This window comes from Puma concolor, chromosome A2 (assembly GCF_028749965.1).
Source record: "Puma concolor isolate L17-30 chromosome A2, mPumCon1.1.hap2, whole genome shotgun sequence".
NCBI classification, from domain to species: Eukaryota; Metazoa; Chordata; class Mammalia; order Carnivora; family Felidae; genus Puma; species Puma concolor.
Genome location: NC_141668.1, coordinates 42,962,757 through 42,980,339, shown reverse-complemented (window position 1 = coordinate 42,980,339; position 17,583 = coordinate 42,962,757). Strand labels below are relative to the sequence as shown.

General features: G+C 39.2%; 1 protein-coding gene across 3 annotated transcripts in view; it reads right to left on the bottom strand.

The window, feature by feature from the left end:
- The window catches only part of AOAH (acyloxyacyl hydrolase), a 168,282-nt gene extending 155,168 nt beyond the window's left edge, over nucleotides 1-13,114 (bottom strand). The window contains exons 1-2 of one of the 3 annotated variants that reach the window (XM_086692545.1): nucleotides 12,722-13,114; nucleotides 12,217-12,408 (exon numbers count right to left, since the gene is read on the bottom strand). In XM_086692545.1, coding sequence (XP_086548671.1) covers nucleotides 12,217-12,343 — 127 coding nt within the window. In that variant the 5' untranslated portion in view covers nucleotides 12,344-12,408; nucleotides 12,722-13,114. Of the gene's footprint in view, nucleotides 1-12,216; nucleotides 12,409-12,569; nucleotides 12,686-12,721 lie in introns of those variants that run through there. The other 2 variants (XM_025929252.2, XM_086692554.1) reach the window with 2 other exon arrangements.
- Nucleotides 13,115-17,583: the final 4,469 nt, after the last annotated feature.

Genomic DNA, 17,583 nt, shown 5'->3' with positions numbered 1-17,583 from the left:
CAAATGGTGCTGGAAAAACTGGACAGTAACATGCAGAAAATGAACCTGGAACCCTTTCTTACACCATACACAAAAATAAACTCAAAATGGATGCAAGACCTAAACATAAGATAGGAAGCCATCAGAATCGTCGAGGAGAAAGCGGGCAAAAACCTCTTTCATCTTGGCCGCAGCAACTTCTTACTCAACACATCTCTAGAGACAAGGGAAATAAAAGCAAAAATGAACTATTGGGACCTCATCAAAATAAAAAGCTTCCGCACAGCAAAGGAAACAATCAGCAAAGTAAAAGTCAATCAATGGAATGGGAGAGGATATTTGCAAATGACATATCAGATAAAGGGTTAGTATCCAAAATCTATAGAGAACTTATCAAACTCAACACCCAAAAAACAAAAAATCCAGTGAAGAAATGGACAAAAGACATGAGTAGACACGTCTCCAAAAATGATATATTATATGTATATATACACACAATGAAGTATTACTCAGTAATCAAAAAGAATGAAATCTTGCCATTTGCAACTACATGGATGGAACTAGAAAGTATTCTGCTAAGCGAAATTAGTCGGATAAAGACAAATATCATATAACTTCACTCATATGAGGACTTTAAGAAACAAAACAGATGAACATAAGGGAAGGGAAGCAAAAATAATATAAAAACGGGGAGGGGGATAAAACATAAGAGACTCTTAAATATAGAGAACAGAGGGTTGCTGGAGGGGGGATGGGCTAAATGGGGAAGAGGTATTAAGGAATCTACTGAAATCATTGTTGCATCATATGCTAACTAACTTGGATGCAAATAAAAAATAAATTATTGATTAAAAAAGAAACTAACTCTGCCTTGGTAGCCAGTGATAGTTTCCTGAAGGAGTTGAGTGTTAAAAGAATGGAAAGACCTTATTTGACAGAAAAAGGCAAGAAAGGCCTTCAAAAAGAGAGGAATCGCTTTTTTAAAGACTTGGTTGTGAGAAAGAGAAGGGTTGGCCAAGGCTAGAGCTCAGGGTCCGTGGGAAAGACAAAGTGAGAGAGGCAGAAATGGATCCCATTGTGAAGAGCCTTGAAGGGCAGACCATAGAGCATGGGGTCCATATTCTGTAGAGTCTACAGTGTAAACCAATGGTTTCAAACATTTTACCTTGTACCCCCTAGAGGAAATTTGAGAAACTATGTACCCTTCCCACATTTTAATGGATGTTAATGTAATATTAATGGATATCAATTTAAAAAGATGCAAAGAGTGTATAATTCTAGGCAGACTATAAATATTAATAGTAGAAATCATGCATTAATCTCTATGTATCCAAAGGAATCTAAATACTGTAGTGATTCATACCTACTCTCATCCACTTAAAAAATATAAGCTCAAGCACTTTTTTCACAATGAGAAATTTATGTTGATAATCCCTCTCCTTGAAATCATATTTCAATAAAAAGTCTACCTCCTTGAATTTTTCTTCCAGTATAGAATTGTATCCCAATGTAATATATTTTTATGGTTGAATGTATTTTATTGATGGCACTGTTATACTTCTTAGCACTAAAAATATGAATAAAATTTAAATGGAAATTTTAATTTCCTGTGAATATAACTCTAAGTTTTAAAAAATTCTTCTGGATAGTTTTCATTATTAGTAAAATTAACTTTTCTCAGCAATATGTATTGTCAATTTAACAATTCCTAAATAATAAAAGTAAAATTTTATTGGAATTGCACTTCTTAAAGAGATGATTTCCCTTTTCAATTAGTACTTATGTCTGATGAAGAACATTACTTATTCATGTAAACAGGCAAAGTTCAGCATCATGTCTGTTCCTATTTTTCATTTTTAAAGAGGCAAGTGCTGAGAAAACATGTTCACTTAAGTAAATGAAATAGAAGGACTTTGGGTAGAGAAATGTCACTTTATTCTTTAACTCCTTCTAAGTTAAATGTCAAAAGTCTTAAAGTGATCTATCATTGGCAATTATTTCAAATGATCTATCACCTGAAAACTCCATTAAGTGCCCCTTCAATCGTGTTGAAAGCAAAGAACTAGAAACCACCTGACTTGCAAAAACATTTGTTACCGAATCAATGAAATCTTCTATTTTCTCAATTTCTGGGATATATATATATACATATGTGTGTGTGTGTGTGTATACGTATATATATATGTACGTGTGTATATGTATATATATATATATGTTTTACTAAGACTCTTCTTTTCATTATATCTATTATAATTCACCTCGAGAGACCTTGTTAGAACTTAATACACTCAGAAAGAACTGGGAAGTTGAAATACTATTTTTTTAAATACACTTTTGTGTATATAATATTTTAAGTAAAACCTTTTATCTAAATGCATACTTCATGTATATTTTTGTCAAATTTGGAGCTACAGATTTAGTTCATCAGGTTATGAGAAATGTCCTCTGTATAAACCTAAATGGCAAAGTCAGACCTTATCATTAAAGTAATCAGATTATCTTTCCAAAAATATATGACTTCATGTTTCCTTTCACTTCTATTTTTGAATTTTAAGATACGTACTTAGAGATAGAGGATGGATGGATAGAAAAACAAATGGATGAATGGCTGAGTGGGTGGGTGGATGGATGAATAGAAAAGGATAGACTGATGATGGATGGATGGATTGATAGGTAGATAGATTAGATAGATACGTAGGTAGGTAGGTAGGTAGATAAGATAGATATAAAAGATGAAAAAATTGAAAAATTTCCACTTGCTAGCAAAGACTTATTACTACCAAAGTTCTTTTGTTTTTAAACAAAGTTTATTTATTTATTTTGAGAGAGAGAGTGAGTGTAAGCAGGGGAGGGGCAGAGAGAGAGAGAGAGAAAGAGAGAATCCCAAGCAAGCTCCAAACTGTCAGCACAGAGCCTGCAGTGGGGCTCAATCCCACGAACCCACAAGATCATGACCTGAGTCAAGATCAAGAGTGGGATGGTTAACATACTGAGCCACCCAGGCGCCCACCAAAGTTTTTACAAATGTTTTCTTGAAAAAAAAAAAGTGTTGATTTTAGATTGTCTACTTAGCCATCCAGATTTAGAAATCAAACAAAACAATAAGACGAGGTCCCAAACTCCATAAACACATACCCAGACCTTTTTGAAAGGAAATATAGCAAAATATCAATAGTGATCATCTAGGTTTGGGGATTACAGTTGATTTTATTCTTCAAAAATATTCTTTGCTGTTTCCTAAAATCTCTATGAAAGCCACACATTCTTTTATAATTAGAAAAAACCAATATATATTATTTTATCAGATAATTTCTCATTGAATAAACTTTTTAATAGTTGCCTTCTACCTTACCAAGTTCTAGGAAAATGTGAAATGCCATTTTCTACGATACTTTCATTGTTTCAGCTCTCAGCTGCGTGTTTTTACAAGCTATATCTCATTTAATCTTCACAACACCCTCATGAGATTGGTACTTCCCATTTTACAGATGAAAACTAGGAGGCGCAGAGAAGTTAGGCGACATACCCAAGGCCTTTCAGATAAGCAGCGATTCTGCTACTAACTGGCTGACTGGTGATTTTAATCCAGATCAGTTGAACTTTGAAATACAAATGCTTCTAAGTGTCACACTGAACATATTAAAATATGGGATTTTGAAAGTGAACATGTCAATAACATCAATTAAAATAGTCATTGCTATATTGAAATCTACACAGTTTGTGCATATTTTCTCACAATATTCTTTTCAGTTTCCAATGATGTTTCTGGGAGAGCAAAAATGTTTAAATTTAATAACGTGCGATTTAGAATTTTTTTTTATTTTTGTATGGTTCTTTTGATGTCATATTAAGAATCTTTGAATCCAAAGTCACAAAGATTTTCTTATAGAAGTTTCATAGTTTTTGCTCTTACCTGAGACCCAGAATTTATGTTGAATTACTAATTGCAAGTGATCTGAAATAGGAAATCAGATAGTGTCAGTTCTCCAACAGTGTTTTTCAAAATTTTTGACGATTATAGTTTCTTTGTGTTTTCATATGAATTTTAGGACCAGCTTGCCAATTTTTACCAAAATGGATGTTAGGATTTTGATTGAAATTGTGTTTATAGATACAATTTGGGGAGTAATGCTATCTTAATACTATTGAGTTTTCCAATCCATTAGCATGAGACATCTGTCCATTCCAATAAAGCATTCTTAATTTCTCTCAGCAATGGTTTGTAGTTTTCAATGTAATCACATTTCTTTCTCTAAATTTATTCCTAGGTATTTTTTTATTATATTGTAGATGGAATTGTTTTCTTCATTTCAATTCTTGAAAATGTGTTGGTAATATAAACAAATGTAACTGACTTTTATATTAATCTTGAATCCTGCAACCTTGTTAAGCTTTCCTATTCATTACAGTCATTTTATTGTTAATATCTCAGGATTTTCTATATTCAGGATTCTGTTGTCTGAAAATAAAGACAGTTTTACTTCTAAAGATAGTTTTACTTATTTCTTTCCAACTTGCATGCTTCTACTATTTTTATTTCTTTATTAAACCGAAGAGAATTTTCCAAAAAATGTTGACCAGCAGTGGTGAAAGTAGACACCCTTCCTGTGTTCCTGATCTTAGGAGGAAAGTATTTAAGTCTTTCATCAATGAGTATGAAGCTAGCAATAGGGTTCTCATAGATGCCCTTTATCAGGTTAAGAAAGTTCCTTTTTATTTCATAATTTGTTGAGAGTTTTTGATGTGGATGGGTGATAGATTTGCCAAATAATTTTTCTATTTCTATAGGGATGATAATGTAGTTATAGCCTCTATTCATTCTATTAATTAATGGGATATCCCATTAATTGATTTTTAGATGTTGAAACGACCATGTATTCTTAGGATAAACCCCACTTGGTCATGGTGTATAAATCATTTTATATGTTGCTGGATTCAGTTTGTTAATATTTTGTTAAGGATTTTTGCTGATGTTGAATTTTTCTGTAGAATAAGGGTATAGAATTATGAATTTGGGAGGTGGCTGGGTGGCTTAGTCAGTTAAGCATCTGACTCTTGATTTTGGCTCAGGTCATGATTTCAGAGTCGTGAGACTGACTCCAAGTCAGGCTCTGTGCTGGGCATGGTGCCTGCTTAAGATTCTGTCTCTCTACTCCTCTGGCCCACCTTGTGCACACTCTGTCTAAAAAAGAAAAATAAATAATTTTTTTCTCTAAACACTACTTTAGCTACACTCCATAAAATTTGATATATTGTGGTTTTCCATTTAAGCCAAACTATTTTTTTAATTTTCCTGTGATTTCCTGTTTTATTATTATTTTTTTAAAGAAGCGTGTTGTCTTATACACATTTGATTTTTTTCCAGATTTGTTCCTATTGTTGATTTCTAATTTAATTCGAAAAATATCTGTATGATTTCCCATTTTTAAAAATGGATTGATACCTGTTTTTTTGCCTAGTATATGGTCTATACTGGATAATGGGCCATGTATAGTTAAAAAATAATGTATAGTTTGCTGTAGCTGAATGGGGTGTTCTCTAGATGTTAGTTGGGTCAAGTCAGAGTTGTTCAATCTTCCATATCCTTACATACTTTTTGTCCTTTGTTCTACCAATTACAGAGAAAGGAGCATTGACATTTTCAACTGTATTGTTGAATTGTATTTTTTTCTAATTTTTTAATTAAATTTTTATCTCTTGGGGTTTTTTTTGACTCTATTATTAAGTATATGTACATTTACAATTATTACTTCTTCTTGATATATTGAGCTCTTTATCATTATTAAAAATACCTCTTTGTCTTAGGATGATTTCATATCTTAAAGTCAATTTTGTCTGATACTAATATATTAATTCCAAGTATCTTCCATTCAACCTTTTTGTGTTATTGAATCTAAAGCGTCTCCAGCAGACAGAATATAGTTGGATCTTGCCTTATTTATCTAGTCTGATCATCTTGTCTTTTGATTGGCGTGTGCAGTTCACTCACATATGTCAGAGCTATATAAAATAGCTGTATAAATAGAGAGATGGATACATCATAGCTTTATGGGGATTTTACTCAGCTTGATGCTTTGCAACATTCTTTTTTTTTTCCTCCTTCCCATAGTACAATTAATCTATGTTCTAGTTTCACCCCCTCCCTCCCCACTAAAATCTATTCACATTCTGCCTGAAGAAAAGCATACTGTTAACTTGAGTTCTTTAGGTTTTGCTCACTTTGTGACCTTTCCCCAAAGTGGTAGATCTCTCTCTATAGTGTCTTTATGGCCTTTCTTTTCAGAGATGTGACCCCCCAGAACAGTCCAGGAAAATAACAGGCAAATGTGGGTATAGTGAAAGTGTAGATGATCAGAAACCTAACATTTGTGCCAAGGTTGGGGTTAAATTCTATGATAATGTGGAAATAAAAGTATGGGAATTAAGGAGGGGAGAAGGTGTGAAAAGTGGGGGGGCAAAGTGCAGGGAGCTACAGCTATAGCTGGGAACCAGTAGATGACAGGCTAGACCAGCACAATCTGAAGGCCCCAGCGGGTGACCTGGGGGATGGTGGGGGGATGGAGATGAGCAGATGCTCTGAGAGCAACAGTGGATATTCCCTTGCTGAGAGGAGCCCATGATCTACACCAGCCATGACATCCCATGGGGACAGAGGCCTGCCCTCAGAGGCCAAGAGCTGTAAATGTCAGAATGGTACATAAGCCCTCCTTCAGAATTGAGACCAGCCCTAGCAAGGAAAGAAGAGAGCCCTGAGGTACCCAGAGGAGACCAAATTTAAACACAAAGCGGTAAGATGAAGTGTTTTGTGCTATCAGCAGCAACAGGAGCTTACGAACAAGTGTTCAGTTACAGAGAAATAGAGAAAATGAAATTTCTGTATATAAAATTGTGATCATAAATTTTCAAACTTCTCTGCTGGCTCTATCTAAATCTTTCCTATTTTTGTCAGTAACACTGTCATCTTACCATTCACACTGGCACCCCTTTCTCTTTATCATGCAAGCTATAAAGTCACTCTATGTGAGATGTGGGGGATGGGGAGATGGGGTTTTAACTGACTCTGAAGGTATTTTATATATTTAACCAAACATAGATGAAGGGTGGGGGGAGGTAGGTGTTTTTTTAACCTTTTAGAAGTGCTTAAAAAACAAACAAAAAACTCAATGAATTAATTTAAAATGTCAATGACTTAGAAACATAAATATTACTTTGCCCCTAAGTCACCCATGGAAAGAAAATGATGTTTTGTAAAAATGAACATGGCTTATTATTGATTCCATAACATTTGGAAAGTGGCAGAAAGAGGCACTGCTTGCTCAAGCACAGTTGAATCAGCATTTGCTTAGTGATCAAATGGGATGTATGGTTCAATGCAAACAAATTGTGGTAAATTTGGAAGGGGGCCACTGGGGATTTGCACAGCTTGGTTCTGATTTTGGAATATATTTAAGAAGGTGCCCTCCAGGTGTATTGGTTCATCCTTCCTGCAAAGTCTTCTCGTGGGACTGAAGCTGAAGGTGCTTGCTTATGACAGAGATGTTGGTGCAATCACTCATTAACTTCTGTGATGGCTTCCTTTAGAGTATCTCTCCAGTCCCAGCAATCCTCACTTCTTGGAGAGCTGTCTTCTCACCCGCGGCTCTGACAGCCACATGTGTACAGCGAGCTCTCCTCACTCCCACTTGCCCTTATTCAGTGGCCTAAAGACTGAGCCCAGTTTCTTTCTGCCAGGAAGCTGGATTAACAACCAGAAGGAGAGTCCATCTTGGTGTGGACTGGACAACTGCAGGCAAACTCTGGACTGTGGGAGCCCATAATTGGCCAAAGGGCCTAGAGCAGTGAAACCAGCTAGTCTGTATAGGGTCAGAGATGGAGGTACTGAGAGGCCAGAAAAGTACTCCTTAGGACACTGACAGCCATCCTTTTTTGGCTCCTGGCTCAGTTTTTAGGCCTAATTGTATTTTTCTGCCTTTTGGTTCTAAAATTCATTCCTGGGATCCTCATAGGAAAGCTTTCTCTCTTTTTTTTTTTTTTTCAGCCTAGCTCAAGTTGATTCCTGTTACTTACAACCCCAGCAGTTATACTCTGGGTCACTAAAATGGTAGTTAGAGACCCAGTATCTGACAAACAAGGTAAGGGGATGGGCACATGACAAGAAAGAGACAATAGTTTCAATAAATTTTTTTAAAATATGGGATTTAGCTATGATACAAGAAAGCCCAAGACAAAAGCAAAAATAGATAAATTGGACTTCATCAAGATTTAAAACTTTGCTCTTTCAAGGATACTATCAAGAAAGTGGGGAAAAAACCCCCATGGAATGGGAGAAAGTATTTACAAATCTTGTATCTGATAAGGGATATCTATCTAGATTATATAAAAACTTTTATCATTCAACAATAAGAAGACGCAACTCAATTAAAAAATGGGCAAATGACTTGAGTAGACATTTTGTCAAAGAAAATATGCAAATTTTCAATAAGCACACGGAAAGATGTTCAACATCATTATTATTTTGGGAAATGCAAATCCAAACTACAATGAAGTATCACTCCAAGTCTACGAGGATGACCATAATAAGAAAGATGGATAATAACGAGGTATTGGCGAGGTTGTGGGAAAATGATACCTTCGTGCACTAATAGTGGGGATGTAAAATACTGTAGTGTCTCTAGAAAACAGTTTGGCAGTTCCTTAAAATGTTAACTATAGAGCTACTGTATGACCCAGAAATTCCACTCCTAGGTATGTATCCAAGAGAAATGAAAACAAATGTGCACACAAAAATTTGTACATGCATGTTCATAGTGGAATTATTCATTATAGCTAAGAACTGGAAACGACCTATATGTCCACCAACAATGACTAGATAAACAATGTGGGGCATATCCATACACAATGAAATATTATTTATTCCTAAGAAGAAATGGGAGTGCCTGGCTGGCTCAGTTGGAAGAGCATACAACTCTGGATCTCAGGGTCATGAGTTCAAGACCGGGGTTGGGTGTAGAGATTATTAAGAAAAAAACAAAAACAAAACAAACAAACAAAAAAAGCTTAAGAATAAATGAAGTTGGTACATGCTACAACATGGACAAACCTTAAAACATTATGTTAAGTCAAAGAAACCTATACAAAAAGGCCATATATTGTTATCATTCCATTTATAGAAGTGTTTATTATAGAGATATGAGAGATTAGTGATTTCTAGGGGTTGAAGAGAGGAAATGGGGAGTGACTGGTAATAAATATTGGGTTTCTTTTTAGAATGATAAAAATGTTTGGATTAAATATTGATGATCAATATACATACAACTTATGAATATAACAAATAAACATTATACTTTAAAAGGGTAAACTTTCTAGTGCATGAATTATATCTCAATAAAGCTATAAAATAAAATAGTATTTAAAAAAATGTGAGGAAGAAATATATTGCCCCTACCTAATCACTGAAAAAAAAACCCAAAAAACCATAATCACACTGACAGTGAAATCTAAGGCCAACTTTTAACTGGCTGCGTAAACTTGGCCAAGTTGTTTACTTCTCTAATTCACAGTTGTTTCCCCTGCCAAGTGGGAATAATGATAATATATATCCCATAAGGTCATTTTAATGATTAAATGAGATACTTCGTATAAACTTTTTGGAAGACTGTTAATTGCACATACACACTCAATAAATGTTAGCAGTCTTATATTTATTAACTTAACGAATGTAATTCTTGTCACTGAAAAACCCTTACTTTCTTTATGCACCACTCCAATGAGCCCAGATGCAACTCAGAGAAAAGACACAGGGCAGCAGGGAGAAATGCCAGGAAGCTGCAAGAATGGCTGCAGACCAGTAGCAAAAAAACTTTCATGAGTAAGAAACAAATATGATCACTAAATGCGTATCTTCATAAAAATGGATGGAACACAATTAATTCAGTTGAGCTCCAGGAAAAACTGGGAAGCAGAACTACTTCCATGTGTTAAGAAGGTGACTATAAGTATTTTATTTTATTATGCTTTTATAAATCAAGGCAAGTGTATACTTTTATAGTCAAAGTAAAACTTTATTTTGGAATGGTAATTAGGAGATCCCTAGCTGCTAACAAAGATGATCCCTTACTGCTCAATCGGATGATCAGAAATCCAACTGCCTAACCAAGTTTTCTCAAGACTTCTGTAGCCCAGCGTCTCTCATCAGGAGGGTAAATGCAAGTGAAATCTTTGGGAATACCTGAAGCTTCCTTCTTTGACTGGCAATACTTGGGCAGAAATATTTCTAAAGTTCTAAAACTTCACCCCACCCTTCTTCCTATTTTCTCCTAGCTCAGTGATGTTATGACTATGACGAGGTTCTTGCAGTCACCAGTTGCCTGCTTCGAAATGGTTTGCGTTTGCTCTGTGTTTCTTGGCTTTCTGCTGGCTGTACCATGGGTGCCACAGTCTAGAGTTCTTTGACAGGTGGAGTATTATTGTGAGCACTAAGCTCTCAGTTTGTGCTTCATTTCAAAGAACTGTAATCTTTACAGTCCAGAGTTTCATTTTTATTTCCCCCTAAACTGAACAGTGAACTTGCTGAGGACAGAGGCGTTTTAAATATTATTCTCATTTGGGGCACCTGGGTGGCTCAGTTAAGCGACCGATTCTTGGTTTGGGCTCAGGTCATGATTTCACTGTTTGTGAGTTGGAGCCCCACACTGGGCTCTGTGCTCACAGTGTGGAGCCTGCTTGGGATTCCCTCTCTCCCTTTCTCTCTGCCCCTCCCCCACTTGCTCTCTCTTTCTCTCTCTCTTTCAAAATACATAAACAAACTTAAAAATTGTTAAACACTGTTATTCATCTTTGTACCTCTAGCGCAGAGCACAAGGTCTGGCATGTGGTGGCCATTCAGTGACCGTGTGGAGAGGGGACACATAGGAATGTTTGGGAAGTGCCTTTGTGCCAGTGAGTGTGAAGTCAAATAGTCCTGCTTTTTTTCGGAAAGTAGTGCAAGCCCAACCAGAGTCTCCTTGTATTCTCCTGCCTCTCTTCCTTTTACCTGATGCTCTTCCTCCTACCACCAGCTGCAAATGAGCTAACCCCACATTCGGCCTTGCAAACCCGAGCACCCTCATATCCTCATGGCCCCTTTCAGGAGACACTCCCTCCCCCTGTTGCTGGGACCGTCGGTGCTAATGGCTCCCAGCAAGTGCCTCTGCAGGTATTGTCTCCACTGAAAGGAGCTGCCCCCTGGGGTCAGTTCATATCCAGTGACTGTTTACTGTTGGCAGTTCCAGTGTCTGGACCCACTGCAGGCCACTTTGAAGGGCCATTTTAGCTCCAGAGTGGGATTGGCGTGCGTGCGTGTGTGTGTGTGTGTGTGTGTGTGTGTGTGTGTGTGGCTGTTACATAGCCCATATTTTCCTTCTGCCTATTCCTGCTGCTTTACTCCCTCCTCGTGGTGTTTTCCCCAAGAGCACACCTCAATAAACACTCCTGTGTGCAAATTTCGGAGCCTGTTTCTCCAAGGAACCAACTCAAACAGTGAGACCCCAGCTAGGACAGCCTGCAGCCCCTGGCTCAGTACAGTCATTGCCCAGTAAATGTTGATCACATGATGGACACATCTTGCACTCACCTTTCTTCTTAACCATGTGGACTGGCCAACAACTCCAGGCAGTTAGTCAGAAATTGTGAATTGTGGAAATGGGTGCTAACCCATCATCAAACCCAAGTAGCAATAGACTCCCTGAGCTCTCGGGGCCGTGGAGTATTTGTATGGGCATCCAAATGAACACCCATGGCTAATGAGGATGGCCACAAATTCCTTAACCTTCCCACGAAAAGGAGGGAACTATGTCCCCTACCACTGAGTCTCAGTGGAGGGACCAGGAATATGGCAGAAGTCATGCTGTCTGATGTCAAAGACTACCTTCTTTCTACTGTGCAACGCTGCCTACTGTCCTGAAAGGGTAAGAATTTCAGGCTTTTCTAAGGGTTGTCCCTTCAAGAGAAAAAAAAACTACAATCACCAGCGAGGTGGAAGACTTACACAACAATTCAAACTAGCCACTGGATAGCATCCTTCTGTGCACACATATGTGCTCACTGTCAGGCTCAAGGTTTTCTATGTTGGGGAGGTTATTGTCACCTTACTTGGAATTCAGAGCTACTGATGTCACTAAATAGGTGATTTACTATGCAAGCAAAGTATTTGACCCCATTGTTATGCCCACATAAAAAATATGCAAAACACTTACGTACCTAGACAGGTGTGGCCATTGGGGTTTCTGGTGCTTGGGGAGTCATCAGAGGCTGGAGAGGCCGAGGTGCGAAGCGGCAGGAGTAAGAACAGAGGAGTCACCAAAAGGATATTCCAGGGGGACTTCATCTTGGAGCTGTTCACCACGAGAGACCAGCCGGGCTGCAGAGGCTGCCCGCTGAGGGACTCTGAAGCTGAGGCCACAGAATCTGTCAGTCTGGCTTCCCTTCTCCACTCTTCCCTCTCTGATACACGCACACACACACACACACACACACACACACACACACACGTCCCGCACTCTCACATACAGACTTTTCATAAGTGTGAAGGGAATAGAAAAACATACAAACACAGACCCACTCCTTCCTTTTGCAGAAGCCTTGAGAGAGAGCCAGCGGTCTGGGCCCCCCGAAAGAGCTGCAGGGAGTCCCTGGTGAGCAGGTTTTCTGAATTAAAACTGAAGCCAAAGGAAAAACCCAAATGGCAGCAGCTGCAGCCACATACCCTTTTATATTGCTGGCTGAAGTCAGTCGTAAGCCTCAGGAACCTCGAGTCTTGCCGGAATCATCCTGTGGGGTGGTTAGGAGGCCTTCCTCTTTCATTCTTGCCAAACAAAGCAAAACTAAAACTGAAGAAAAAAAGACCCACAGACACACAACTCTAGCAATTTGGTCAGCCATGTCCACAGCCTGTAGAAATGATAATTTGCTGTATTCACAAGTTATTTCATTTTGCTCTAAACAATTTTGTGTAGTAAGATCGAGCTCCTTATTTTGTTGCTAAAGAATATTCTGGTCAAGTAGTTGTTTTCCTCTGGAGGAGTTGGACTATTCCTTCCAGGGTCAAGTTTTGCCAAGGCCTTCTGTTTGGTGTGCATGGAATAAGCAATGCAGACAAGAATGGACTGTCAGCATGGCTGGATTTTAAACCTAACGTGAAAAAAAAAGATGTGCTGTAATTAACCCACTTGTATTTACTCAGCTGTATATGATGCATCTCTTTTCTCCAGAATTCCACAACGTGTTTATATTTCCCACCTCAGATGATTTGTTTGTTTTCCAGAGACTGATTTTCTGTTTTGAAGATGAGAACTGAATGCAGTTTTTCTGGAGGAAAAAAACTGAACCAGATCATAGATAGAGAAAAGACATATCATCTGAATGCTTTGTTCTAAAACAGGATACAGCGAAGTCACATGCCATGCTCAGACGAGATAAGGGGATTGGGTCAAAGTACCACAATCTAGATATGCCTGGGAGATCCTGCAATTTTTACTCTCCTTGTTTAGGCTCTGAGGAAAGCTTATTATAAACTTTATGAAATGTTATGAAAGCTATCAGACTTGGTAGACATTTCTCCTTCTCCTCCTCCTCCTCCTCCTCCTCCTCTTCCTCCTCCTCCTCCTCCTCCTCCTGCTTTTACTTAAGGAATAGCATTTAAAAAAATTTTTTTTTTCAACGTTTATTTATTTTTGGGACAGAGAGAGACAGAGCATGAACGGGGGAGGGGCAGAGAGAGAGGGAGACACAGAATCAGAAACAGGCTCCAGGCTCCGAGCCATCAGCCCAGAGCCTGACGCGGGGCTCGAACTCACGGACCGCGAGATCGTGACCTGGCTGAAGTCGGACGCTTAACCGACTGCGCCACCCAGGCGCCCCAGGAATAGCATTTTAAATAGCAGGCAGAATTTTAGAGTTGTATTCTTTCCAGGATGTAGGAAATACCAATTTTTATGCTTTGAAGAATTCTTTGTAGGCATTAGTTTAACAAATGCTAATTCATCAAAGCTCTGAATCTGCAGCAGAGATATCACACTCCAGAGTGTTCCCCTGCTTATGTCCTGGCACACGTTGGGCCAAACAGATGCATGATGTCCTTGGACCTGTGACTTTCTTTGAGGCTGAGCTGCTGGTTCTCAAGGTCCCTGACTCTGTGACCAAGGCAAGCTCTGGAGGTCACTAGGACCACCACAGGAGGCAGGGCCTAGAGAAGTTCCAGGGACTTCCTGGAGAGACAGACCAATGGAATGATTATGAGCACATATTGCAAAGACAGAAAGACCCATGTTCAAATACCATACCTATTGTTTACTTCTGAGTAATGTATTATGCCAGTAATGTAACATTTCAATGCATCAGTTTCCTCACTGATATTGGGATAATAATGATATTTGTCTTACGGGGTTGCTGGAAGGATTAAAATAGATGATGTATCCAAACTATAAAGCAGTGTACCTAGTAAGAAGTAAGTGCTTAGTAAATCAAAGCTCTGGTTATTATCCCAGTAGGAATGTGATGAAATCTGCACCCCAGGCCAGCCTTTGTGAGAATTATAAGACATCGTGGTAGTTTCAGGCCAAGATGTGGGGAAATGGCATGGATTGGAAGAGGCAGCATTTATTGAATGCCTTCTATGTGCCGGGCAGAACTCCAGGAATGCAGTCTAGTTTGCTAAGCCATAGGTCAGTAAGGAATTTTCAGGCAGCTTCCAGAAGAGCACTTGGCACAGGCTCTGGGCCTCCTGAGGTTCTGTTGGTTCTAGATTTATAGCTGTGTGCAGGCTGGAAGCAGGCCTCTCAGGGTGAAAGGAGTTTCTTCGTGGAAGGCTGTATGCAAATTTTAAGCCTTGTTATTCATGTGGGTGACCTGGGCAGTTCTAACCACAACCACCCCAGGAACAGTGAGCCCTGAGACAACATGGTGTGCTCAGGCTTCCAGGCTGGCCAAACTGGGAATTCCTGGTTTAGTTGTGCAGCAAGAAGCAAGTCATTTGCCATTTCCAAGGTGAGATTCCTCAGCTGTAGAGGTGTATCCCAATTATACTTGACACACAGTAGGTTTTCCATAAACAGAATGATTTTCATGCTTGAAGATCAAATTCTTACCGGGCAGGGTCAAAAGTGGAACCCAGAAATGAGGAAGTGATTTTGCTAACTGATGCTGAAGTGTGTGTGCCTGCACACCACCAGACAAAACCTTTGTGTCACCAAGGTGGTGTCCCTCACAATGGCATCCCTCGCAATGGCCCGTCTCATTTCTCCCAGCAGGGCTGCCTTTGTTCATCAAGCATTGAGTGCAAATGACCCAGGATCCCTGCACAACTTGCTGACAGGCCCTGGATATACCCGTGGTTTATAACAACTAGCTGGGCCCTGTGTGATATCCCTAGAGGACCCCTGCTGTCAGATGCTCCAATTCTGATTTTCTCAATATCTGCCTCTGGGAATAAGATTTCTTCCTTGCAGCATTTTGTTACTTTGCTCAGGGAGTTTTGATTCAAACCACAGTCCCTGTAGCAGAAGGCTGAGGGTTTATAATTCCCAAATACTACACCTGTAGTTCTGGTTTGTTCTGTCTGAATATGCTTCCTGATTACTTTTTGACCTACATTGGCCTCAGCTATCTCATTCACAGCGAGTCCTTTAATCAGGGAAAAGAAAAAAAAAAAGACCCTAATGACAGGAAATCTTGTAAAAACTGGTGCTATCACAAAAGCATGTCTTTGACTTTCTCCTGTCTCTGACACCAAGGGTACTTTTTTTGCTTCTGGTTTCCCAGGATTCTCTGCGGTGGTCCCTGGCTCAGACCCACCAACCCCAGACTCTTTGCTGAGCCTCTTCTCTCCAGTCAGAGCTTATTTATTCTAGCTGTAGCCAATCCTTCTTTCTGTTATGTGCTAGGGAAATAGCAAATTAATCTATAACAAGCCTGCACATCTGCTAATTAAAAGAGTTATGAATTTAGGATGCGGGGACCTACATTTTTACTGTGGCTTCATCACTTCCTAGCTGTGTGCCCTTGGGCAAATGGATCCACCTCTCTGGGATTAGTTGGTTTCACTATAAAATGGGTCATATAGGGGCGCCTGGGTGGCGCAGTCGGTTGAGCGTCCGACTTCAGCCAGGTCGCGATCTCGCGGTCCGTGAGTTCGAGCCCCGCGTCGGGCTCTGGGCTGATGGCTCAGAGCCTGGAGCCTGTTTCCGATTCTGTGTCTCCCTCTCTCTCTGCCCCTCCCCCGTTCATGCTCTGTCTCTCTCTGTCCCAAAAATAAACGTTGAAAAAAAAAAATAAAATAAAATGGGTCATATAATGCCAATATTATAGAAACATTGTAAGGATTAAGGAGACAATGAGAGTAAAAAAATAAAAATAAAAACAAAACAAAAAAACAAACCCTAACAGTAAATGTTAGATAAATGTAAAGCTAACAATCAATTAACATTATCCTTCTTAAGTAATATTGGAATTTTAACATGCTTTGGCTTTGTACATTTTCGGAGAACATTTAAAGGCATTTCCATTTTAGTAATGCACATACGTAGATACAAAGTAGGAATTCAGAAAGCCCCAGGGGAGTGGTAAGATTCCCCAGTCCAGGGAGACTTGTGATGCAATTTGAGAAGTAAGCACTAGATGGGCGGTAGGTGAGTGTGGAGACAAGGAACCCCTCTCCCAGAGGTATGCTGGTAGCTTCCAGTAGGAAGAGCCGTGCACCAGGAAATAAGCCAAGGATCCTCTAGTGATGGGTGGCCCAGCAGCAGTGCAAAACAACCCAGACATACAACAGGATGTGTGCTCCCACACTCCCCACTAACCCTACCCACTCACTCATGTGCTTCTAGGTGGTTGAGATTTGTAGAGATAGTTATCTGGCAGGGGTGTGCCATTTATAACCATGGCCTTCTAAGGAGGGTGAATTCTATTAGATATAACTTGTTTTTGTCTTCTGGGCACCTGATAAAAGTTTGGAGAAAGGAGATGCTGTGAATGAACTGCTTTTTATAAATGAGGCAAAAGAATGTGGACATAATCCAGAAGGAACAGGGTAGGAGTAGAGAAATGAGAGCAAAGGGAAAATAGGACAGATGACACACTAGGATCTTTCTGGCAAAAAAAAAAAAAAAAGAAAGAAAAGAAAAAGAAACCCAAAAAACAAAAAACAGAGAGAAGTGCTGGGAAGTGGGGAGGCAAAAGCCTGAGCGAATAGAAAGGTCTGTGGTAGATTTGCAAGTTGTTTGCTGTGCCACATGGGAAATGATACTTTGCCCAGATCTTGAATGGATTTTTTGGAAATCAAAGAGAACAAGTTTCTTGTTTGGATCAGGGCTGGGCAGAGCTAAGAATGTACCCATAGAAGCAAGTGCAGAGGCAGAGGGACCAAGAGAACAAGAGCTCAGGAGTTCATAGGTGTCTTGGGGAGGGCTTTGGATTTTCATCTGCTATAGATTGGGGGAGATGATGGTCTTAAATCACTCTTACCTACATCTATAAAGTGTACAGTTAAGTTTTCACACAGAGTAAGATAAAATAACCATTGCTGAAATAAGTGAGAAGCTCATTCATTCATTCTTTTATTCATTTTTAGAT